General features: G+C 36.6%; 2 protein-coding genes across 6 annotated transcripts; one reads left to right on the forward strand and one right to left on the reverse strand.

Moving 5' to 3' along the window:
* Positions 1–1,132: 1,132 nt before the first annotated feature.
* Positions 1,133–14,753, forward strand: LOC114155779 (gastrula zinc finger protein XlCGF57.1-like). 4 transcript variants are annotated; one of them, XM_028035867.1, is made up of 3 exons: positions 1,133–1,448; positions 12,234–12,296; positions 14,644–14,753. In XM_028035867.1, exons 1-3 carry the CDS (start codon positions 1,280–1,282, stop codon positions 14,742–14,744), a joined length of 333 nt encoding a protein of 110 aa, XP_027891668.1. In that variant the 5' UTR covers positions 1,133–1,279; the 3' UTR covers positions 14,745–14,753. The 4 variants fall into 4 exon arrangements, with proteins under 4 accessions (XP_027891668.1, XP_027891667.1, XP_027891665.1 ...); XM_028035866.1 differs by lacking the exons at positions 12,234–12,296; positions 14,644–14,753 and adding an exon at positions 8,677–10,637 and having other exon boundaries at positions 1,156–1,448; XM_028035864.1 differs by lacking the exons at positions 1,133–1,448; positions 12,234–12,296; positions 14,644–14,753 and adding exons at positions 3,271–3,568; positions 8,677–10,637.
* On the reverse strand, positions 13,402–24,646 carry LOC114155786 (gastrula zinc finger protein XlCGF57.1-like). Of its 2 annotated transcripts, XM_028035880.1 has the most exons (3): positions 24,233–24,637; positions 20,698–22,024; positions 13,402–14,374 (listed from the first exon to the last, which is right to left on the reverse strand). In XM_028035880.1, the coding sequence occupies exons 1-3, from the start codon at positions 24,345–24,347 to the stop codon at positions 13,984–13,986; spliced, it is 1,833 nt and encodes a 610-aa protein (XP_027891681.1). In that variant the 5' UTR covers positions 24,348–24,637; the 3' UTR covers positions 13,402–13,983. The 2 variants fall into 2 exon arrangements, with proteins under 2 accessions (XP_027891681.1, XP_027891680.1); XM_028035879.1 differs by lacking the exon at positions 13,402–14,374 and having other exon boundaries at positions 17,758–22,024; positions 24,233–24,646.
* Positions 24,647–25,239: the final 593 nt, after the last annotated feature.

Below are 25,239 nucleotides of genomic sequence, written 5' to 3' on the forward strand. Positions count from 1 at the left end.
GCAGATATTTTACTATTTTTGGTTTAAATACATAAATCCTTGTTAAAGCTATTCTGAATTGTAAAATAATTTTTATTTTCTTGTCTTTCATTCATTATACAGAGTTTTTGTTTGAGGATTTTTAAAAGATGTTAGTAAATGTATAAGTGATATAAATTCCATTTCTCTTACAAAAGTGATTGTCATTACAACTATTTGTACTTCTTATATAATAAAGTCAATTTACCACCATAATCTTTTTTTTTTTCAATCTTGTAGTGCATTTTGACTCTTAATTAGGATCCGTTCTAACTTTGCAGGATGGCTGTGGGGAGGTGCGGAGCACTGCAACACCCTGAACACTCATTGAGTGGTTTGCAACTTCTCCCATTCCTTTGTTGGTTTTGGCAAGACTCCCAGTTGCATTCTTGAGTCCAGACATGGGTTTAATAAATCCTTTTTGTTCAGATGTAATCTGATCTGGGCTTCATATGTTGTGTGTCCTGTGAGATGTTTCAGACAGGTTAGAGTAGTGTTTTATACCTACAGCTAATGTGATGACTTTGAAGCAGTTCTGCTTTTTGTTACAGCAATAAATTAACCTTTTCCACTGATACAAAAATATCAAATAAATAAAATGGCTGAATTATACTGAAATGCATTTTCTACTATGAAGTGTAAAATAAGACTGAGTTAATAGTTAACAAGACAACATAATTACATCTGTTATTGTTTGGAGTATTGAGAATGTTGGTAAATTTATTTTGTGAGTTTAAGTTTTTGGTTCATAAAATAGTTAAAAAACGTAATGTTGACATGAATACAAATTTTGCCCAATTAATCTTGACAGCTTTAAACATAATCTCATGTTGCTCTAATTTTTGTATTGAAGGATTTTTTATAGTTATTTAATATTCTAATCTTTAAAAGGGTGTTTTCTTTAGCTGTGTATGCGCAAAATTCTTATAATTAATTTGTTCATTGTATATGGTTGAAAACATCATACTTTGTGTTTTAAGTTATAGTGTGTTTCACTTAGTAAAGTGATGTACTGGAAAAGACACTACTTTTAATTAATATTCTAATTTATTTAACATCACTTTATTAAAAGAGGAGATTAATAGGAGATCAGAAAATTTAAAGCGGAACTAAAAGTCTTCTTAGTTTCTTCCGTGGAGCTACAGTGAAACACGAGAAATGAAAACAGAGTAGGTAGCAGCGTTAGCTTCCCCTCTGTTAGAATGTAGTTTGAACTCAGGTTTGGTGTTTTGGGTAAAATATTTGACTGTTTGCTGTTAAAATGTCTTCAGTTCCGCCTCAGAGAGAGTTAATCAACAAGCAGTTTATCCCTGCTGAAGAAACATTAACGGAGTTTTATAAAATCATCGTCAAGTCCGAGGAAGAGATGGATGATCATCGCAAACTGCTGGATTTCTCCCGATTACCCCAGATAATCTTACACCGAATAGGTAGGAACCACCCTCACGTTTTACTGATGATACAGGTTAGAGAAAATTGTCCGGGGCGACTCTGAACATGACATCCTCTTTAAATTGTCGCTGCACCAAACCAAACGACTCTGCAATAACAAAACTACTGGGCCTGGACTATTTACTATTCATTTTGTAATATCAAAATTACAGTTTGTGATCTGTGGCACCCTTATCTCGGCTCCATCTTTTTTCATACTAGTTATAGTTTGTATGTACATTGTTTAGTTTTAGTTATATTGTTTGTGTAATTTTATATTTCAGTTTATTTAAGATTAGGGATGCCCAATCTTTTTGAATACAAGAGCTATTTTGTTCTCTCAACATCATACTGAGAGCTATCATATGACACCGATTGTAAATTAAATATTGTTTACTTATTTTATATGCAAATACACATCAATTATAGCAGCCTTTAAAAAAACATAAACTAATGCAGTTCCTTCCTTTGTGAACAGGTTTTCCTCCAAAAAACTTGCTATTTTCATGTATTAAAACATTTAATTGATTTAGCATTTTAACATTTGTATATTGAGAATGTCAATGCTGTTAAATTTAATGCAATTGTTTCAGGATAGATAAAGTAAAATATTTAAAATTGTTTAACAATTAAATTCAAGATTTAAAGGAGCTGACAAGTTTACTTTGTAAAAGTGCAAATAACAATCTTCTCAGTTAGAGTTATGTTTTATCATAGCTACAATCTGATGCCATGAGTTTAATATTCGTGTTTGACCTCTGTTTGTTAACTTATACATCTCACCAAATTACAGTGATCACTGATTGCTTTTAAGCCAAGTCATTTAAACTCCACCCCGTCTCCCAGTTTCCACAAAATTTATATTGAAACACTGTTAGTGAAGCTGATGTTCTTAGCAGGAAGAGGGGCTCCTAAATCAAATTCTGTTCAGTGGTTATCCCGACAGGCCTGATGAACACCTGCCATGACTTTTTGGGAGGTGCTCGGGGTCTCGTTGTTGGACTGGGGCGCCTCCCGCCTTATGGGTTGTGATATGGGAACAATGGATGGAAGAATGCATTTTTTATTTAAATCAATAAGCCTTGGTTTTATCTTTTTTTCCAGATTGCCAACAATGCTGTATACATAAAGAGGATGAAGGTCATTTGACTGATCACACGAAAGGTCACACAGGTGAGAAGCCTTTCACATGTACCACTTGTGGAAAGAGTTTTAGGGAAAGAAGGGGTTTAACTGCTCGCATAAGAAGTCACACAGGTGAGAGGCCTTTCTCATGTGGAATCTGTGGAAAAAGGTTCACTAGCAGAAAGAGCTTACCTATTCACATGAGAATTCACACATGAGACAGCATAATGTGAACCTCAAATATCAAGTTGCTCTTGAAATCTTGCTGATTATAATATGGCACCAATGTAGGCATTAGGTTGACTAAATCTTGATCATACCTGAGATGGTTTACCTTTTTGGTTTAGATACCTTTATTGATAGCATCCTTGTTAAAGCTATTCTAATTAGTAAAGTTATTTTTACCTATTTGTCTTGTCATCCTTTACACAGAATTTGTGCTTCAGATGTTTTTTTTCTAGATGTTAAGGATTCAAGGATTTTTTTCATCGTCATACCAGCTTGGGTTTGTGGTACAAAATTTGTACTCAGGTCCCAGATTAATAAATTTTCAACACAAAATATATATATATATATAAAAATAAATAGATAAATAATTAAATAAATGAATAATGAAGTAATTTAAGTAACACACACACACACACACACAAATATCAGAAAATTTAAAGCGGAACTAAAAGTCTTCTTAGTTTCTTCCGTGGAGCTACAGTGAAACACGAGAAATGAAAACAGAGTAGGTAGCAGCGTTAGCTTCCCCTCTGTTAGAATGTAGTTTGAATTCAGGTTTGGTGTTTTGGGTAAAATATTTGACTGTTTGCTGTTAAAATGTCTTCAGTTCCGCCCCAGAGAGAGTTAATCAACAAGCAGTTAACTCCTGCTGAAGAAACATTAACGGAGTTTTATAAAATCATCGTCAAGTCCGAGGAAGAGATGGGTGATCATCGCAGACTGCTGGATTTCTCCCGATTACCCCAGATAATCTTACACCGAATAGGTAGGAACCACCCTCACGTTTTACTGATGATACAGGTTAGAGAAAATTGTCCGGGGCGACTCTGAACATGACATCCTCTTTAAATTGTCGCTGCACCAAACCAAAGGACTCTGCAATAACAAAACTTGCAGATATAAAACTTGCACACACATATACTATATATACTGTATATATGTGTGTGTGTCTGTGTATAACTAATCTGTGGAGAAGCTGCATTTGTGTTAGTAAATGTATTGGTGATATACTGTAGATGCAAATAGTTTTACTGTCAGTAAAATAATTTGTAGCTCTTATAAAATAAAGTGCAATTTATCATCATGATGGTCTTATTTTTTCAGTTTAGCAGTGGATTTTGAGAGTCCCTCAGAAAATGATTTAATAATATTCAAATTTTTTACCAGACCTATGTAAAAAAGATGTGGTTCTGGGGTGACTGGAAAGTTTAACGTAGAACCAAAAAAAATTGTTCAGTTTCTTCTGTGGAGCCACAGTGAAACACACAGAAAACAATCATTCTTAAAATTAACACTATCCTGCTAATTTTACATTTTAAATCAAGATTTTAGTATTAATAGGAGTCTAAAATAAAATGGATTTAAAATTGTGTTTTCAAGCAGGATATTAACAGTGTGTATTAAAGGAACACACACACACATATATATATATTTTATATATATATATATATATATATACACAAAAGTCATTGTGCGTGTGTACATATACAACTGTATAAAAGCTGCATAGTTTCATGTAACACTTTGATTCTGAATTAAATGTTTTAATATTTAAATACTAAATATTTTTAAAAATATATTAGATGTCAGAGCAAAATTTCAGTAATTAACGGTCATTCTTTGTGTCTTAGCCTGTATAGTGTCTTTCACTTAGAGAATCAAAGTACTGAAAAATAAATACTTCTAAATAATCACATTATTAAGAGAATTATAAAATAGAGGTCGTTCGAGGGGACTTGAAAATTCAACGCGGAACTAAAACTCTTTCACAGTTTCTTCAGTGGCGCCACAGTGAAACACACAGGAAATGCTAACAGAGCACAGAGAAGGCGTCAGCGTTCCTTGTGTTAGAACAGGGGTGGGCAAACTTTTTGACTTGCGGGCCAGAATGGGTTCTAAAATTTGACAGAGGGGCCGGGCCAGGAGCATTTGGACAAGCAATGTAATTGATTAAACCTGGGGATTGAAATGTATTAAAAAAAATTTAAAGAAATCAACATTTAGTGGGAAAAAAAATCAATGGAATCACTTTCAACATTCAGAACATATTATTACCCAACGAAAGGAAGGGGTCTTTAAAATGAGAGCGATGTGCGGCATGTTAATTAAGCTACTGTATACCGCTGCTGTGCGTAAATGCGCAAGTTGCTATTTTTTTCATAACAGTAGAAAAACTCACATTTCAGTGGGAACAGTGTTGTTGTTCTCCTTTTTTTGCCAGTGCATCAAAGTCTGGAGTTAGTTTTGTTGTGGCAATTCTCAGAATAGATCTGAGGTGTTGGTCAGTTAACCGGGATCTGTATCGGGCTTTGTTGATGTTCATGACGCTGAAAGTCTGCTCACACACGTAGGTCGAGCCAAACAATGCCAGCATCTTCTGTGCCGTCCTCCGGAGGTTTGGAAATGTGGCTTCGTTAAGTGAAGCGTAAAAGTCATTCAGTTTAAGAGATCGGAACTTCTCTTTTGAGACGGAGTCAGACTGAAGATCGATCAGCTCCAATTGCAGCTCATGCGGTGCTGTTTCGGGGTCTTGTGACAGGGGACAGGACACCAGCTGAAGTGACTTTTCAATTTTTTCAAAATCAGTGAACCGACGGCAGAATTCTCTGTGCATGTCGTCCAGTGATTTGCAGTATTTCTTCACGTTTCGGGTGGCCTTCTGAATGGCCAGTGTGGGAAAATGAGCGAAAGATTTGTTTGACATTTGCCTGGAGAATAAAATCAGCTTGGATTTGAAGGCTCTCACATTTGTGTACATATCGTGCACAAACTGATCTTTCCCCTGCAGCTTAACGTTCAGCTCATTCATGTGTGACAATATGTCCACAGCAAACGCAAAGTCACAAAGCCAGTCCTCATCGCTCAGCTCAGGGAATTCGTCGGATTTCCCCATTAGCTCCAAAAACGAACGAATCTCCTCTTTGAGCTCCCACACTCGTTGGCAGACTTTCCCCAAACTTAACCAGCGGACACGAGAGTGGTAAAGTAAGTCGTGGTGATCCGCATCGGTTTCCTCTAGGAACGCAATGAACTGACAGTGATTAAGTCCCCTTGCTCGTATGAAGTTAACAAGTTTTACAACTGGATCCACAACATGATTAAGCTGCAATACAGACTTACACAGAGATTCTTGATGAATGATGCAGTGAAGAAAAATAACATCCTGGTCAGGGTTTTCTTCTTTCACTTTATCTTGGATTCTCTTCAGCAACCCAACGTTTTTTCCAGTTAAATTTGGCGATCCATCCGTGGTGACACCGGCAAGTTTACTCCAAGGCAGCTTCATTCTCTCGATGACAGCAGACACCTGTTCATATAAGTCCTCTCCTCGCGTTTTCCCCTTCAGCGATTCCATGCTCAAAAGCTCCTCCGTTATCTCAAAACTGTCATTTATCCCTCGGATAAAAATTAGGAGCTGAGCAGTGTCTTTCATGTCGTTGCTTTCATCCAGTGCTAGTGAATATAAATTAAAGGACTCCGCTTTTTTGTTTAACTCGCTGACTAGATCTTCGTCAATCAGTTCCACACGCCGAGTCACTGTCCTGCGTGACAAGCTGATTTTTTCAAACTTGCCTTTGCTTTCCGGACACAAGAGATCTGCTGTGTCTACTATGCATTCTTTCAAAAACTCGCCTTCGGATAAAGGCTTGCTAGCCTTTGCTAACTTGAATGCCAGCAAAAAACTTGCCTTGGTACTTGACTCCTGGATCGCAGTTTGTCGGTGAAAAAAATTCTGCTGAGTCTGTAAATTAGCTGCCAACCTCTGAGCAGTAGCCGCCCGTTCCTGTGCTGACTGCTTGCTAGCATAGTTAGCATGCTTTGTGGCAAAGTGACGGCTGATATTGTACTCTTTGAAAACTGCAACCGTTTCTTGGCATATCAAACATACAGCCGTTGATCGGACATCAGTAAAAAAATATTTTGTTGTCCACTCCTTTTTAAACACTCGGCACTCAGTGTCCACTTTTCTTTTCTTTGGTCCGCTCATTTTTACCGAAGGGGGGAAATGTCAGCTGGAAAGTGTGTCTAGACTAGTGCGCCGTCTATCGGGGAAACGAGGGTATTGCAGGGGAAAGGGAAATGAAACAGGATTTTACACATCCATGGGTTTTTACGATAATTTGGACAAGTTCGGCGGGCCGGATTAAAAAGCCTAACGGGCCGTATACGGCCCGGGGGCCGTAGTTTGCCCATGTCTGTGTTAGAATGTAGTTTGAATACGGATTTGATGTTTTAGGTAAATATTCGAGTGTTTGCAGTAAAAATGTCTTCAGTTCAGCGCCAGAGAGAGTTTATCAACGAGCCGTTAACTGCTGCTGAAGAAACATTAACGAAGTTTAAAGAAATCATCGTCAAGTCGGAGGAAGAGATGGATGATCATCGCAGACTGCTGGATTTCTCCCGGACTCCCCTGATTATCTTAGACCGAGTTGGTATGAAACAGCCTAGCCTTTTACTGATTGGACAAGTTAAAGAAAATTGTTTTGGCACCGACGCTAAACTCGGCATCGTATTTAAAGGGCTGTTGCACCAAATTATATGACTGGAATAACAAATAGGCTCCAGCTGAATATAAAATACTTTAAATCATCAACCGTGACCTGAACTACTTACTGTCCATCATATAATGTCAAAATTACAAAAATGTATTCTAGTAGAAATTTTTTTTAAAAACTACAACATTTAACTTGAGTCAAAGTAAGTACTTGCTTTTAAAAATACTTAAAGTATTGAGAGAACATGTATTTGCTGAATGCAACAGTCTAGAATATCTTTAAATGTGCCTATTGTATACATATTTTCTTTTCTACATCAATATTGCTGTACCATTTTAATGAACAATGCTGGAGAGAATGGATCTTTTTATGGTGTCTTCGGCCCACTTTTACACTTGGACTTATCATTCTCCACATTAGAATCTCAGCGATGACCAGCAGAGTTAGATGCCATTAATTTAAAGAAGAGGAATGATTATACCTGTGAAAGTTTTTATTTAGTTGTCTGCCTGAGTAAAAGGGTCATTAGACACATTTAACAAAGAAATAGGCAGTGATCATTTCCACCGACAGTTAGTCAGGATGAAACCTAATCCTACTTCATTTTTGTGAGGAGGTTGTGTTTGCCATTGCTTTCCACATATAGGAACGAGATTTTCATTGCCACATTGGAAGGTGCGTATTTAGAAAGGAGACATTAGACCAGAGACCAGCTGTAGGGACGATGATGCAGGTTCTTCGCAGGTAAGCAGAGAAACTTGTTGAGAAAAATAGATCTATTGTGGGGAAAAACAGGGAAAAATCAGACAGGGTTTTTACAGATATTTCAGAATTGCTCTCATTCACGCTCCAGAATATTTTTTGTCTCTATTACAGAGAGCACAGGCGGAAGGCCAAGTGTAGTTCATATTTAAACATTATTTATTTTATTATTTTATTTTCAGATAATGTGTGTATTTTGTGTTTGCAAAGGCAGCAGATATAAATCAGTCACTTTTACATCATGATTAATTTTGCACGTTGCTGTCACATTCGACCAAAATGTCAAATGTTTTTAGTGTCATCACTTTCTATCTTCATGCTCTTAAACAAATTTTGAGGCATGCAACTCTCATACCTTGTCACTTTCATTCAGTTTTGTGTGCCAAGTAATAATTATTTGCATACAGGAATGGTGTTTTACTCAACATTTAATATTAAATGTTGCTAGTTGGAACTTAATGTAGATGTTTAAAGGCACTTTTTATCGACAGATGCGGAGGTTTTTTTCCAAAGGCCCTTGGGCCAGATGTCCAGCCTATTTAGATGCATGATGGGATTAAAGTGAAGTTTATATTTTACTGAAATTTATACGCTTGTGTTGTCTTTTTTTGTCCAGATCTCCCACAACACTGTGTGAATGAACTCGCTGAATCTGGAGTGATTACTGAACTCAACACCCAGGATGAGAACTTGACTTTAAATGAAGTAAAACTTGAATCTGTGGAGATAAAACAGGAGCAAAAAGAGCCAGAACATCTACTGATAAAGTGCGAGCAAGAGGAACTGGAACATCTACAGATAAAACAGGAACAAGAAGATTCAGAACATCTCCACATAAAACCAGAACAAGAGGAACCAGAACAACAGCAGTTTAAAGATGAAGAGGATCAACGCTGCATCACTCAGTACGAAGAGCAGTTTGTGATTAAACAGGAGACTGGAGACATTTTGGTGACTCCTCTTAACGTGCAAATAATAAACAATGAAACAGAATCAAACAGGAACCAACTTGTCTCTCATGCTTCTCCTGAAGATAACCATTATCAGGAAGGAAACAATTCTGAAGACCCAGGAGAAAAGAGAGAAAAAGAGCAGAAGCAAAACAAGAGATGTCAGAAAACCAAAGGGCAAAAAGTTACTTCTGAGGGTTTAAAACATACCCACAAGAAAACTCACAGGGAACTATATATATATTCCTGTAAAATTTGTGACAAAGCCTTTACTCGAAAAGGTCACTTGACAATGCATATGATGATTCATACTGGTGAGAAGCCATTCCCATGTTTGATGTGCGGAAAGAGTTTTAGGGAAAGTAGGGTTTTAACTTCTCACATGAGAACTCATACAGGAGAGAGGCCATTCTCGTGTAAAAGCTGTGAAAAAACATTCATTTATAAAACTAATTTAACTACTCACATGAAAACTCACACAGAAGAGAAGCCGTTCACATGTGTGACCTGCCAAAAAAGTTTCAGAAGCAGGTCTTGTTTAACTTCTCATATTAGGATTCATACAGGTGAGAAGCCTTTCTCGTGTATGACTTGTGGAAAAAAATTCACTCAAAAAGGTCACATGACTAGTCACATGAGAGGTCACACAGGTGAAAAGCCTTTCACATGTATGACTTGTGGAAAGGGTTTTAATGACAGAAATAGTTTAACTTCTCACATGAGAATTCACACAGGCGAGAGGCCTTTCTCATGTGAAATTTGTGGAAAAAGTTTCATTACAACAAACAATTTAACTTGTCACATGAGGATTCATACAGGTGTGAAGCCTTTCACATGCGAGTGCTGTGAAAAAAGGTTCATCAGTAAAACCAATTTAGCTCAACACATGAGAACTCACACAGGTGAGAAACCTTTCTCATGTGAAATTTGTGGAAAACAGTCTCCTACAAAAGATGGATTAACTTCTCACGCAAGAACTCATACAGGCAAGGAGCCTTTCGAATGTGGGACCTGTGGGAAAAATTGCAGATATAAATCTGTTTTAACTTATCACATGAGGACTCATACAGGTGAGAAACCTTTTTCCTGTGGGATCTGTGGAAAAGGTCTGTCTACCAAAAATAGTTTAAATTCTCACTTGAAAAGTCATACACGTGAGAAACCTTTCCTTTGTGGGACCTGTGGAAAGAGTTTCAGGACTAAAAGGAGTTTATGTGATCACACGAGGAATCACAGATGAGATGTTTTAAAGTGAACAAGTTCCTCTGTAACTTTCCTTTTAATGTAAATACAGTGACATTAAAAAAGACTTGTAATTAAAGATACTTAAATGTATGCAAATTTAACATTTTATAAATTTTAAATTTTATATTTATTTCTGATTTTGGAAGGATGACTGAGATATTTTACATTTTTTGTTGAAATATCTTTACTGACATATTTGTTAAAGCTAAACAAACTGGTTGTTGTTCTACCTATGTCTTTTTCATCAGTTACACAGTTTGAGAAGGTTTTTAGTTTTTAGGATGTTTGAAAATATTTTGATATAGATTCAACTTCTGTTATGAAAGTGACTGTCAGTGAAACTATTTTTAAGTCTCTTGTAATAAAGTCAGTTTACCATGATGATGGTCTTCTTTTTTCATTTTAGTGGTAAATTGTTGAAATATATATAAAAATATAATAAAAAGGCCAACATAGAGTTGATTAGTTGCCTGATTTTATTTAATGCAACCAAAATACATCATAAAAAGGCAATAAAAGTTGGTGTAAATCAGTTACCTTTAAAAAGTCATTGTAATTACTACGTACATCACAATCTGCTAAAAGCAGCATCTAGACATAGCAAGTTGAATTTACAGACATTTACAGATTCAAATAACAATTGAAAACAAATGTAAGTGTACTTACATTATTCAAGTAATTCAAAAAGTTACATGATTACATTTTAAATGGAGTTAGTTAATTGTAATCAGTTGTCTTAAAGTATCAATCTAAAAATGATGAGGACTATTGGAGTATTACACTGGACCCCTTTCTATTCGTGGTTCAGTATTCGTAGATTCATCTATTCATTGACTCTTTTGAAGAATCAAATATTTTGTAGATCTAAAGAACATAAACAAAACTGCAGCTTGGGAAGCTGGCCTAACTGAGTGCACTACTACTTGACAGATTGATTGTAAGACCAGCGATTTGAAAAAGTATAGATGTTAGCTTCTGTGCTACTGCTAAGTCAGTTCCCACTGTGCGTATTATTGCATATTTGCTGTTTCAGCTGTTAAAATAGACACTTTAGATTTACACAATTTAACTATTTGTTAAATACCTGGAGTCCACTAAACTTTTCAAGCTATTTTAGTAGGCTTTCTTTTTGTTTTGTTTTATCGCCCCGCAAGGGGTCTTTTTGTGGGCTCTAGTGTCCCTTTTTCAAAGTAGGCTGACAGGAAAGGGGGGAAGATATGCGGTAAACGTCGTCGGGTCCGGGAGTCGAACCCGAGACAGCCACGTCGAGGCTACGTTGCCTCTGAATGTGGGTCGCGCTAACCCATCCGCCACCACGGCACGCCTAGTAGGCTTTCTTTTTGTGATTGGTTGAACTGTGATTGGTTTGCTTCATTTCTCCTGTGTGGGTCACATGTGATTAGTTAAATTACGTTTAGAAGTGAATCTTCTTCCACAACTAATACCTACCTAAGGCCTCTCACCTGTGTGAGCTCTCTTGTTATAAACTAAACCAGTTTTTTGACTGTAACTTTTTCCACAGGTGATGCATGAAAAAGGACTGTCACCTGTGTGAGTTCTCGTCATGTGACTCTTTTGAAAAAACAAACTATCATGAATTTGACAAGAATACAGCTTCTTATCTGTGAGAGTTTTCTTGCAGTTGAGAACTGGTTTTCTGACATCTTTTAATTTTCTGTTTTGGGTCTTCGTCCCCTGTTGTCACACAGACCTGCTCCTGGCTCTCAGCTTCAGAAGCAACCTGTAAGATAATTTGGGTTCCATTTGGTTCTGGTTCAGTGTGGCATTTTTTTCTAATTAGCTGGAGTCAGTGTGAAGGTATTGGTCTCCTGCTTCGGCACAAGCGTCTCTTCTTCCTGACCGATGCATAGTTCCTGCGCTTCATGTTTTATCTGTAGGTGTTCTGGTTCTTTTTGGTCTTTTATCTACAGTAGATCTGTAGATGTTGAAGTTCTGCTTGCTCCTGTTTCATCTGCAGATGTTCCGGTTCCGGGTCCTCCTGGACTGCACTACTGTTCCTCTCCTGATCATGGAAATGTTGGTCAGTGAAAAACTCATTTACTGTTGATACACAAAATTTGGGAAGCTCTGATAATGAAAAAAAGAAAAGCTTTTAAATGTGTGTAAAATAAATTATTTTTCACTGTAATTGCTACATGGCTCTATTGATGCTTTACTTACAGTTCAGTTATAAAACTATGGCTGCAACTAATGATTATCACTAATCTCTCAATAATCCATTAATGGGTTTTTTTAGCAGCATTTATTTTTAAGCATCTCTGATTTTATTTTAGTGCATTTTCTGCTTATAGTATTGACGCACCAATTAATGAACGAAAAGCCCACAGTGGTCACTGACAGAAAATTATCCACAACTGATAAAAGTAATGAATAAAACTTTACTAAAAATTAACTCTTAAAAAAACATTATTTTTGAATTTTGATTCAACAAAATCTAAAACAGGTTTGGACAAAAATTATGGTACACTGCAGAAACACAAAATCTTACCAAGAAGTTTTGTCTAGTTTCTTGTCCAAATATCTTAATAGACTTGGAAAAATATAAAAATAACTTTGCAGCAAGATATAGGAGCTTGTTTCATGTCAATCATTCTTATTTAAAAGTATAAAAACATAAAACGTCAGCCTTTAAGAAATGAAAAAGGAATGCCGCCAGAAAGTGTGCCGCTCTTTCACTGTAATGTTTTCGGCAGCAGTCTAGTGTAAAGTTTCCCAAGCCTGGTCCTTAATGCTCCGTACGTTTTACATGGACACATTAATTTGTTGCTTGTGTTATACAAGTTTATACTTTTTTTGTCATTTTATTTATAAGTCTTTTGTGCAATAATATTTAATCCGTTACTCACATGTCCCTGCAGAGAAAATTAAGTGATAATTTGTTGCTTAATTGCTACAAGAAAATTTCTGTGCTATTTTCACATTTCGATCAAATATAACTGCTTAAACGTTTAACCACAACCATAGGTTTTTAACAACCTGCTGAAATAAATTAGCTGATTCTTTTGTGTCAATTAATCATAAATCGGATTGTCATTTCAAACTTTAAACATCCATTATGACAAGATTAAAACTCTTAGTTTTAATTCTTAAAACTTGTTTTTAAAAAACTCCAGAGACAACAATGATGCGTATTCAACCAGGTTTTTATTCCTTTTCTATTCATAACACTGAACACGAAGGAAAACATTCACATTAAAATGTCAGTTATGCTTTCATGTATTTAAACTTCAATGGTCCCTAGTAGCAACCAGGATTTCATGTTTGTTGTGAGGAAAAACTCACAAGCAGTCCATTTTGTTCTGTAAAACCTACAGACATTTTTTAAAATTTATTCCAAGACATTTTTAAATCAGACATTTAAATAATTTTATCAACACATTCTCTAAACTAAACCTTCTTCAAAACAGTCTGCATATGAAAAAAAATACACTGGAAAAACATCAAAAGTCAGACTTGCTTTGAAGTCAATGAAGATCCATGCAAAGGAAGACAAAAAGATCAAACATCAGCACTGTTTGGTTCGCCGATTGAACCTCCCTTTAAACTGGGAAGTCAAATTTGGCAGAAAGACATTACATTACTGTAATTAATATTTTAGTGCGATTCTTATTTTTCTTCGTCAGAAAAATGTAGTTAAGCTGTGATTACGTATTAATCACTCCAGATTCTGAACAGTTGAGTTTCAAAAGCACCTCGATGCTTCAGTTTTACGCCTTCTCGCCAGTGTGGATTCTGGTGTGCCGAGTTAATTTCGATCTTTGCCTGAAGGTTTTTCCACAGAACATGCAGGAGAACGGCTTCTCACCCGTGTGAACCCGCATGTGATACGTCAAACTGCTTTTCTGGGTGAAGCTTTTTCCACAGGTCAGACATGAGAAGGGCTTTTCAGCCGTGTGAATTCTTGAATGAATGAGTAAAATACTTTTGAAACTGAAGCTTTTTCCACAGGTGATGCACGAGAAGGGCTTCTCGCCGGTGTGACCCTTCATGTGATACGCCAAGTTACCTTTCTGACTGAAGCATTTTCCACAGGTGACGCATGAAAACGGCTTCTCACCTGTGTGAATTCTCATGTGTCTCGTTAAGTGACTGTTTTGAGGGAAAATTTTGCCACAAATTTTACAGGAGTATAGATTCTTGAATGTATGAGTTTTCAGGAAGCTGTTTTGTTTTGGTTCTTCGTCTTTTCTGGATCCAGGGCCTTCGGGATCCTGTTTCTTAGATTCAGGAACTTCCTGGTTACGTTTAGAAGCAGATTTTTTCTTATTGTAAAGAGTCATCGTTGACGTATCGATCTCCTGCTTCAACACAACGCTCTCTTGATCCTGACTAATGTAGAGTTCCTCCTCTTCCTCTTTTATCTCCAGATGTACCAGCTCCACCTGCTCCTCTTGTTCCTCTTGGTCCTGTTTCATCAGAAGAGGTTCTGGTTCCTCCTCGTCCAAACTGGTTTTCTTCTCCTGGCTAGAGGGCTGCTGGTCGTCTTTACTGTCATAAAATTGAGGCAAATCTGGATGAGGAGAAAGAAGAAAAGATTAGAAATGTGAAAGCCCACTTGACTTTAAAGGGAACCTGTCATGCCAAATTCACATTTTTCACATTACTGTTCTTCCATTTGGGTCTCAACTCCTTCTAAAAACAGTTTAAGTGCTTAGAACAACACTCAGTTGTTTTTTGGCAATAAGTTAATATCGTTTGATGTCTGGTGTCCCAATTGTTAAGTCCCATTAGATGGGCACTGCCCTGTAACCTAAGGGCAAGCCTGGCATGTCACCTAGCAACCCAAGTTGAGATCCAGGATGTTTGGTCAGCTGGTTTTACCACTGTATGCGCTGTACAGTGGCTGCTGGACAAGACAAGTGTTTTGTTGTTGATTTACCATTCAGAAAGCACTTGCTGCATTCTTATTGGTTGTACAGGAGGCTCTACTTCTGCTCATCTAAGATGTACAATTGTATAATTGTGCATCTGTTTGCAAACATTTTCACATGCAAGTGTAAATGTTGAGCTTGGGGTTGTGGCCAACAGAGGCTTATTTGGATTTAAAGTGACAAGAGGCCCTAAAGCAGCTCATTCTAAAGCAGACTAAAATCTCTTAATCAAAAACTTATTTTGTGCAAAAAAATGAACATGTTTAGTGTAGCAGGTCACCATAAAAACGGGTTTTCATTAAAAAAAAAAGCTCATTGGGCCAATTATACTCAACTAAACAGTCTCCTATTTCTCCACTAGATGTCACTGAAACCGAGTTTAGAGTGAGTTAACTCATTCTTGATACAATAAAAATAGTTTATAAATATTCACCTCCTAACCAATATTTATGAGACAGAATAGGTGTAATAAATGAAGTTTCATGATCATAATCAAGACAGTACTAGTCTATTTGCAAAAAGACTACTTTTACTACTCTGCACAAACACACAAAAGTAAACTTTTTTCCATAATCTTACCCATTTTATTTTTAATGCTATTTTCTATTGTAATTTTTTTTGTGTATCCATGAGACATCCATTTGCCTGTTAACTGAATTTTAGCCAAAACATTGTATCTTAAACTGAAGATGGTGTTAACTTTGTCTAAATCATCATTACTAGAGGAAGAATTTATACATTTTTGTGTTTGAAATGGTTTAACAAAATGACTTGAACGTAAACGTTAGCGTTTCTTTGAAATCAATAACAAAAAAAGCACTTTCCAAGGACGCTTCTATCAATTATGTAGGCACCCTTGCCACTCTCAATATGGCGGACGCGATGACGCATTGTTTCTACTGGACAACGAAGCCAATGTGGCGTCTGGCTCGTTTGTGGGCTTCGCCGTATATTCTGGGAATGGGGGCTGGCTTGACCGCGGCGAATGGGCCCGAAGCCGCATTTACCTGATTAAATGAAGCTGTAGAAGTGTCGACTTTAAACTAAACCCACCATATGAGCTCAAATCCTCCCAACAACCCAAATAAATGAGCGCCGCTGTATTTTTTCCACATCTATCGCTGTGAAGTCCAGCAGTCTGAGCTTACCATCGACCTCCTCTTCGGACTTGACGATGATTTCTTTAAACTCAGGAAATGTTTCTTCAGCGGGAGTTTCATGCTCCTTACTTAGCGCTCTCCGAGGCTGAACTGAAGACATTTTTAATGCAGACAGTGAAATGCTCCGCCTAAAAGAACAGATGGAGTCTCCTGACAGTCTCCGAAGCCAAGCTAACGCTGTCAGGCTGTGTTTGGATCTCCCGTGCTTCTCCCTGTGACGCTCTGGGAGAAACTGTGAAATAACTTTAGTTCCGCTTGAATTTGAACTTAAAAAATAACAATACTGGAAATGGATTAAATATAACAAAATGTTTTTGTAAAATTGTTTAGGTGTAGCTAACATAACGTTTTCAGTATGGTGCTGTAAATATGGGTATTGCAATATTGCCGTTTTGGATAATTTTTCACAAACAGCCTCTTTGTCTCAGCACTAACCACCAGCTTTGGTGTGGGATTTTTGGATTTCTGTAGATTATTTTTTACACGTTTGATAAACGTTTTTTTGAAAATCTAAAATCAGAAAGTCTCTAGTACAAAAAACGTTGAGTCTAATAAAAGGAGACAATAGGCTACTTCTGATATTTTCTGTCTCTAAGTCATTGTGCCTTGTGTGTGTTTACACTGACAAAGATAAAAACACTTTCTGCACCATACTGTCTTTCTTATCTTTTTATTATGTGAATTTTAACCATTTGATCTGGGAATGGGTAACTTTTATGGATGCCACAGGATACCTGAATTTCCACAGGATTAGTAAAGAACCATTTTATCATTCAAGTATTTTGAAAGAGTTGCTGTTGATGGTGATGCTGTGGGCAGGAAAGATCTCTGGTAGCAGTCAGTCTTGCAAGGACTCTGAAAAGGCCTCTGACTGAAGACTTTAACATGCCAACAGCTCAATATTCAGGCAGCAGAGACGATATTCCAAAGTAACGTGTCCTTCATAACACAATCAGTTGTTGGAAAACAATTTCTAATCCACCAGGTTTGCTTTTGCAGCTCTGATTTAAATCGCTTTCTTTGAGCTTTTGAGATGCTAATCAGCTGCTTTCAGTTGTAAAAACAAAACCATGTTGCCATGGTTACGCATCAGAAGTAAAATTGTCAAAGTAAAAATCCTTCCAGCAACACTGTAAAACATTTGTAGATGGTTTAACCTGAAAATGAAATTTAAGTTGACAAGAAAATTGTTTTGGTTTTAACTCAGAATTTGAAGTTCATGAAGTTGATTTTACAACAAGAGACACGTTGTCTAAATATTGTTTAAGTTCATTAAATTTGAATTGTGAGTTTTAACTTAATGCTGCAATTTAACCAAATAATTATTTCACAATATGCAATATGTTAAAGAGCACACATTTATGTTATTTTACTCACATTATCAAGTTAAAATAAACTTATTTTTACTTTAGGAGGATTTAAATTTTTGTGTCAAATTCCATGAACAAAATTTCTGATCTGAAAATGAATTTTATTAAACATGACAATGAATTCTGCCCAGAAACATTTAGGACATTAAAATAAACATTAATAAAACACAAGAGTCAGGTCAATGTAACTCACTTCCATCTCAGATACAAAAACATGCCGCTAAGCATTCTGGGAAATAATGCCCACTCCTTTTTCTTTTTCTTTTTCTTCTTTCAGTGCTAACCTGAAAACTCCAGTTTATTCAACTCTTGGTAGTTTGACAAAATTAATAAAAAGTTAACACAACTAAATCCTGTAAGTTTATCTTTCACAAACTCACATTTAGGTTCAAAATCTAAAACTGGCTAAATGTATTAGATAGTAGACACAACTAAATGCAACTCAAATGTTTTACAGTGGGCAAAGCATCCAAATGCAGAGAGAATAATAATCCAAGCATTGAAGCTGCCACCATGTTTTTTCTTTTGTTTATGTACATTTATTAAACTTTACATAGAGAATAAACACTCAAAACAGGACATGGGGGAAAAAACATCAAAAAGCCCCCATGGGGTTATACAGTGACTATCCAAAGAACAAATAACACCTTATGCAGAGGGCGCCATGCTAAGTCAGAGTACACCTAACTCTTTAATTTAAAAAAAAACTTCTAACATGACAGATCCATCTGTGGAGTGGTCACTTTTCTAGTTTGAGAGAATGAGCCGATGTGCTAGAAGGGAGGAGCAGGACATACAGTTCAATGGCGGCTTTGTGAGAGAAACATTGTTTTTTGATGCACCAAAGAGAGAAATGGGTGAATGGTGACTCTAAAACCTCCTAAAGTTAAGACCAGAATTCTGTTAGAACAGGACACGACGAAAAAGTGGCAGAGTGTGTAAAGTTTACTCCCGTCACAAATGGTGTTCACATGGGGAAAGAGTTTTGACAGTATGGAGCCTTTGTACCATCTTAAATTTAATAAGTACACATAAATGGAGGCAGATTGGATTCATTGAGGAGTTGTTCTTCAGCTATGTTTGTATCCGTGTCTTTCTCCTAATGATCTCTTATTATTGACGACGAGGAATCCTCCATTGCAAATCTTGTAGTGTGTAGCTGTTTCTCTCCTTTGTTTCTCCAGACACAAGCAATGCATTTATGGCCGGTGAGATTTAATTTTATCTCGCCCGACCAAAGGGCGCGCTTCCAGTCAGCAGAGTATTTCTCCAGGCTGTTGTTGGCATTCTTCAGTCTGGCATGACTTCCCTGCAGAAATGTGAGAGTGTTTCTCTGGTAATGGTCTTCTAGCATGGTTTGGGTTTAAACATTTAATAAAGGAGGCGGTAGAAGGGAGCGATGGATGGATTATTTGCTCGGATTAATAGTTTAAAAATAATTATGTTCACAACTGGACCATTGTTATTTTGATCAAACTATTAAAGACTGTTTGCAAAATCAGATCCATAAAATGTTTTTGTTTTTTTAAAAATCCATGTTCAATGAGGCCTGGATTTTGTAAAAGGAAAGAAAAAGGTTTAGTTCCTTTCATAAGAAAAAAATGGCCAACATTGACTACATCTAAGTTAATGAAGTGTGATTCATACACTTTCATTCAGACAACTTTAACATAACTGCTGTGCAGATGGAAAATAAGAAGCCAATTCTGACAGTGATGTGAAAAAGCAGCACAGATTTTTTCTGTTTTTTGTTTTTGTTAGACTTTAATGTTTACTGTTATGAAAGTTCTCTGGACTGGAGTATTTTTTCTAACTGCGTGGTACTTATGTCGAAATTTTGCCCTTATTGTAAAGTATTTTTCATTCTTTATTATGTTTTGTATATGTTTTTATGTTCAATTGTTCTGTGAGCCTGTGAATTTGTAGACGTTGCACAGAAATGTCCCCGTTGTGGGACAGGAAAGAATATTTCTATTCTAAGATTCTAACAAAATTTTAATCTGGGACCAAGATAAAAAAAAGTTTCCTTTAGTAAGAGTATTTAACCAACATAGATAGGAGTTTAGAAAGTCTGCTAGTCTACTACTAGCAGAACTAATTTCTAGCACGTTTAGCATGTGGACGTTTAGGTGGCAATAAATGAGGTTTACGGACAAATACAAGACATGAACAACCAGAAGTGTTAAACCCATACATGCAAACATTCACATATATTAATTGTTTAGAGCCTTTTTATTGGTTCTCATCCTGTTCTCCATCTGTGATGCAGCAGCAGCAAATTCTGTTTTTCTGTACCCACAATGCATTAGTGTTCCACAGTAAACAGTTTAAAATCTTCTTGATGTGCTGTGCGCTTTCTGACTGGTCAATTAGGCAAAATGAGCAACAGCATTAGCGTTAGCAATACTCAACAACTATAAAACTGAAACCATGAGGGGGAATGTCTATTCTAAAGAATCTCCTCCTGAAGGCGTGCAGCCACAGATTTCACCTTGTATAGGGCGACATACTCCATGTCATGACATTAACACATGGTGGGTATCAACACGATTGAATTTAGTGTTTTAACATTAGCTTCAACTAACTACCATGTTGGTCTAGTGCTTTAGTGTTAGCAGAAATGTTTATGATTAGTGCTTTAGTGTTAGCAGAACTAACTTTTTAGTTAGCAGTGTCAATCACCTCCATTCTACAAATAACACACAATCCAACATTAATAATCACACTTAAAAAAATAAGTGTAGAGAGTAAAATATATAGTGGGTATATTTGCTATAAATATACATATATTTTTCTTTAAATGTTTAAAAGGTAAAATTACAGGTTATAAATATAAGTTTTGTTATATTATTTACTTTTGAATTAACTGTAAGTTGTACTCTTTTTTTAACTTCCAAGATCAATTATTTACACAAGTGCCCAATAAGTGCATCTTAATGAACTACAGACTATGTGATTTCTCAGATTAAACATTTTCTCGTGTGTGAGTCCCCATGTGAAACTTCAAACTATGCCTGCCACTGAAACACTTTCCACAGGTCTGACAGGAGAAAGGCTTCTCCCCCGTGTGGGTTCTCATGTGATCCGTCAGGTGGCTGCGCCGTGAGAAGTACTTCCCACACACTTCGCATGGATAGGGCTTCTCTCCCGAATGCGTTCTCATGTGAACAGTCAGTAGGCTACTCCGAGAGAAGGATTTACCGCATAGCCCACATGGATAAGGCTTCTCACCTGTGTGAATCCTCATGTGGACGTTTAAGGCACTGTTGTGGGTGAAATGTTTCCCACAGGTGAGACACGGGAATGTCTCACCTGTGTGAGTGATCATGTGGACGTTTAGGTGGCAGCTCCGGGAGAAACGTTTCCCACACACCCCGCAGGGATACGGCTTTTCACCCGTGTGGGTTCTCATGTGGACTGTTAAGGCGCTGCTTTGAGTGAAACTTTTCCCACATGACAAACATGGGTAAGGCTTCTCACCCGTGTGTATTCTCATGTGAGCGGTCAGGCTGATCTGCCTGGTAAAACCCTTCCCACAGGTCAGACACGAGAAAGGTTTCTCACCAGTGTGTGTTCTCATGTGACGAGTTAAATCCCCACTGTCGTTGAAACCTTTACCGCACACTTCACACGGATAAGGTCGCTCGCCCGTGTGAGCTCTCATGTGACGGGTCAGGTTACATCTCTGAGTGAATGTTTTTCCACAGGTCAGACACATGAAAGACTTCTCACCTGTGTGAGTTCTCATGTGATCGTTTAAGTAACTACTGAGTGTAAAATATTTATCACAAACGTCACAGGAATACAGGTTCTCATCCCGGCTTGATTCGGAGTCTTCAGGATTGCTCCCTTCCTGATTCTGGGTCTCAGCTTCTGGAGAGTCCTGGGTGTCGGGTCCATTTATGATTGGTTCTGGCTCAACACAGTCTCTATCCTCAAAGGAACTAGTCTCCTGCTTCAGTGAAACCTTCTCCTCATCCTGACTAATACGCATTTCCATCTCTTCCACTTTCACCTGCAGGATTTCCAGTTCCTCTGGTTCTGGTTTTATGTGTTGATCCTCTCGCTCCACATGGTTCTGCGATCTGTGCGGAACCTCTTGTTCCACATTGTGTTCCTCTTTGACCTGCAGAACTTGTAGTTCCACCTGTTCTTCCTTTATCCTCTGATGTTGTAGTGCCGCCTGGTTCTCAGTTACATTCAGACGTTCCTGCTTCTTCTTGCTGTCTGTTATCTGCAGCGGTTTCAATTCATCCCATTCTTCTTTAATCTGAACTAGTTCTTGTTTCTCCTGGTTCATATTAAAGTTCCCATCCTGATGATCTGTGAAATTCTGCCGTAGACGATCTGGACAGGCAAACAAAGGAACAACGTTACAGGATACTGTGTGATCTACAGATTACAAATGTGAATTTTAGATTTAATTACTATCCATAAAGTTGATTAATATTTTAATCTATTGAGCTGTATTTGTATTGAACTGAGTGGGGCTTTGACACATTTTTGGGAAAACCTTTAGCCTCTTTATAATTTAACTTCCTGTTTTATGACGTCTCTTGAAAGACGAACCTGCAAGGTGAAAGTATGTGTGACGCCAAACTGTAACATTTGCTTTTTCTGTTGTTGCTGCAAAACTAATTTTGAGAAGTTCTGTAGGATTTGCTTATATTGTGTAAACAGTTCATGTTAATTGAATGACCATTAAGGAATTCTTCTCTTGATCTCCTCAGGACATGATTTTATCTGTATTAATAGTGCTATCTCAAGAAAGTACTTGAAAATGTTTTCATTTAAATATTAACTATGCTTAAAATCCTGTCTTTTTCCGGGGGGAAGATTATCTGCATCAATTTTAACATTTTTGGAAGACTGAAGATTTTTTAAGGTTTATTTATAGGAATACATTTTTTTTTAAAACTGCAAATTTGACTGCAACATTTTGAAAAAGATGCCCCAATATCAGTAATCTCAGGCAGCAACAAACACAAAAAACATCCTGGAGGGATGGATTATCACAAGGCGTGCAGCTGCAGAATACAACTCATCCATCTTGATCACAGGTGTCAAACCGAAGGCCCATGGGCCAAATCCGGCCCGCCATAAGTATTTATGTGGACCTCCAGACTCTAAAGAGTCACATAAATTGAACATTAAGATAACAGTTGTGTGCTTAGATAGTATTTTGTATAGAACCAAATTACTTCACTGTGAAAGATGTTAAAAATTGTTACATTTTAAGAAATTCTAATCGATCACAGAAAAAACTTTAATATTTTCACTGCAAAAACATAAAATCTTGCCAAGTGAAATAAGACAAACTTAACTTAAAAGTAACTTTTCAGCAAGATAAGGTGGCCAGCTTTAAGTAAATGATTTCTTAATATTGATTTTTTTTAAAAGTATTTGTTCCGTTGGCAGATAAATTAACTTATAAGAGGGGGAAAATATCTTGAAATAATCAGCCAGTGGAACTACTACTTTGCTGACCTCATGCAAACTCATATTTCTTGCTGAAAAGCTATTTGTAAATGATTTTTGTATTATTTCAAGTGTACTAATATATTTTCACTATAAACTAGACCAAAACCACTTGGTAAGATTTTGTTTTTGCAGTGTTGGCGCCTTATTAATGGGTAGTTTTATTATTGCCTTCTGCCACAACCGACTCTTTGAGGAAATTCATAAAGTGGATGTGACTCGAAATAAAAGAAGTTTAACATTCTTGATCTAGATGAATAAAATACAGGTGATCATTTCTACAATGACAAGCTCATCAGGAAGGACAGCTGTGTGTTTGACCCACTGCAGGGGGGAGACAGAAGGATTCTGGCTAAAATAACATCACTGATCACATCTTTAATTTAGTTAGAATTAGTTTTCCATCTAGAATCTTCAAATCTCTGTTTCACTCCCAGTGGTTCGATTATAGTGGCTGCTGGCTGTGACCAGGAGGTTACGCAATAACAGTCACAGCCTGGATAAAAACATTAGCAGCAATAAATGGCGAACAATTTCGAATCATTCTGAAGTTATATAAAGTTACTTTTGCCAGTTTTACAATCTTTTTCACACGACTCTCAGAAAATTAGCTTTTTCCAAAATTAGAAATAAATATTCAGCCACCTCACGCTGCATAATTAAATTCCTCAGCGAAACAAAAAAACTAGAAGAAAAGCAAACTGACCTCTGGAGTGAGACGTGATGTTTTAAACCATATTAATATTCTAAGTTAAACAACAAGCTGAATATTTTCTCCACAACTGCACCATATATATGCATTTAGTGCTTCTTTCCAGCATTTGTTGGATTCTCACCATCTCTCCTTCCAACAAACTCAATAATGTTTACATTATTGAGTTGTTTACAACTCAATGTTTACAAAAATATTTACTATTTGTTTTATCCTGTTTTAATACCTGAAAGAGATATTTCTATTCTGTCTGCTGACATTCACTCCACTATTTATTTTATCCCTATAATAATCTATAAATAAACACAACAACCTACAAAGCGCGTTTAAAACAGTTTGATCAAATCTGTTAATCTGTTACAAACCTGCTCCGTGTCTTCGGTTCAGATCCAGCAGCCTGTGATCTGAATCCATTTCTTCTTCTTCGGTCGCTTTCTGTGAACTAAGAGGCCGAACTGAACATATTGTTGTTGTAAACATTCACATCACCGTCATCCTACGGCTAAAATGATCCAATTCTGCCCACAGACGGGAATCCGATCTATTTCGCTGCTATTAATGACTTGTTGTCTCATTGTGGCGCTCCGGGGGGAAACTGGAGCCCAACTTTTCGTTCCGCTTCCAGTTTATCTTAACAGGGGAAGCCAAAAACAGTCTCTGAATTTAATTATTGTTCCGTACTTTATTCGAAAATATCCGTGTGAAATTTGTTAGGAGGAAATAAGCAATAATAATCAATATTTTTAACATAAACATTAATAAGATGTAATTAAGATCTACAGCAAAACCTCTAACAATAAATTAGTGCATACATATCTACATACGTACTTGTAGTAAAAGCATTGCTTAATAAGGTTTTAGTGCAAGATCAATTCAGTAAAATATGACATATTTGTTTAATATGGCTTTTCAAATATCAGATTAATTAGAAAAAATAAGAAAAAATCACTTTTTACAATGTATTTTTGCAAGTATGCTTTCATTTAGTTTTGTTTGGTTTGAAAACAATTGCTAATTTTCTCTAAGTAATGATCTTCTTAACAGAAATAATTCAGTCATCTGAAAAGAGTAAGTAGAATTTATTAAATCTTGAGAAAAATTTAAATAAAAATTATTTCATGTATTTATTTGACCAGGTAGTTTTTTTTTACCATTGTTTTCTTAGTTAACCAATACTAATTCCAGAATCTGGGATTTTTGAAGAACTTTTGACCTTGACATGGACTTCGTCATACATTGCACAAAATTTATATTCACCTAGTGAGAAAAAGCAGAGAAAAAGTTTCACAGCATGATAAAAGTAATGACTCTACTTAGGTCCAAAACCTATTCTATTATTTTTTTAAAAATCTATTTTGAAGATTTAACAAGG

Source organism: Xiphophorus couchianus, chromosome 13 (genome assembly GCF_001444195.1).
Source record: "Xiphophorus couchianus chromosome 13, X_couchianus-1.0, whole genome shotgun sequence".
NCBI classification, from domain to species: Eukaryota; Metazoa; Chordata; class Actinopteri; order Cyprinodontiformes; family Poeciliidae; genus Xiphophorus; species Xiphophorus couchianus.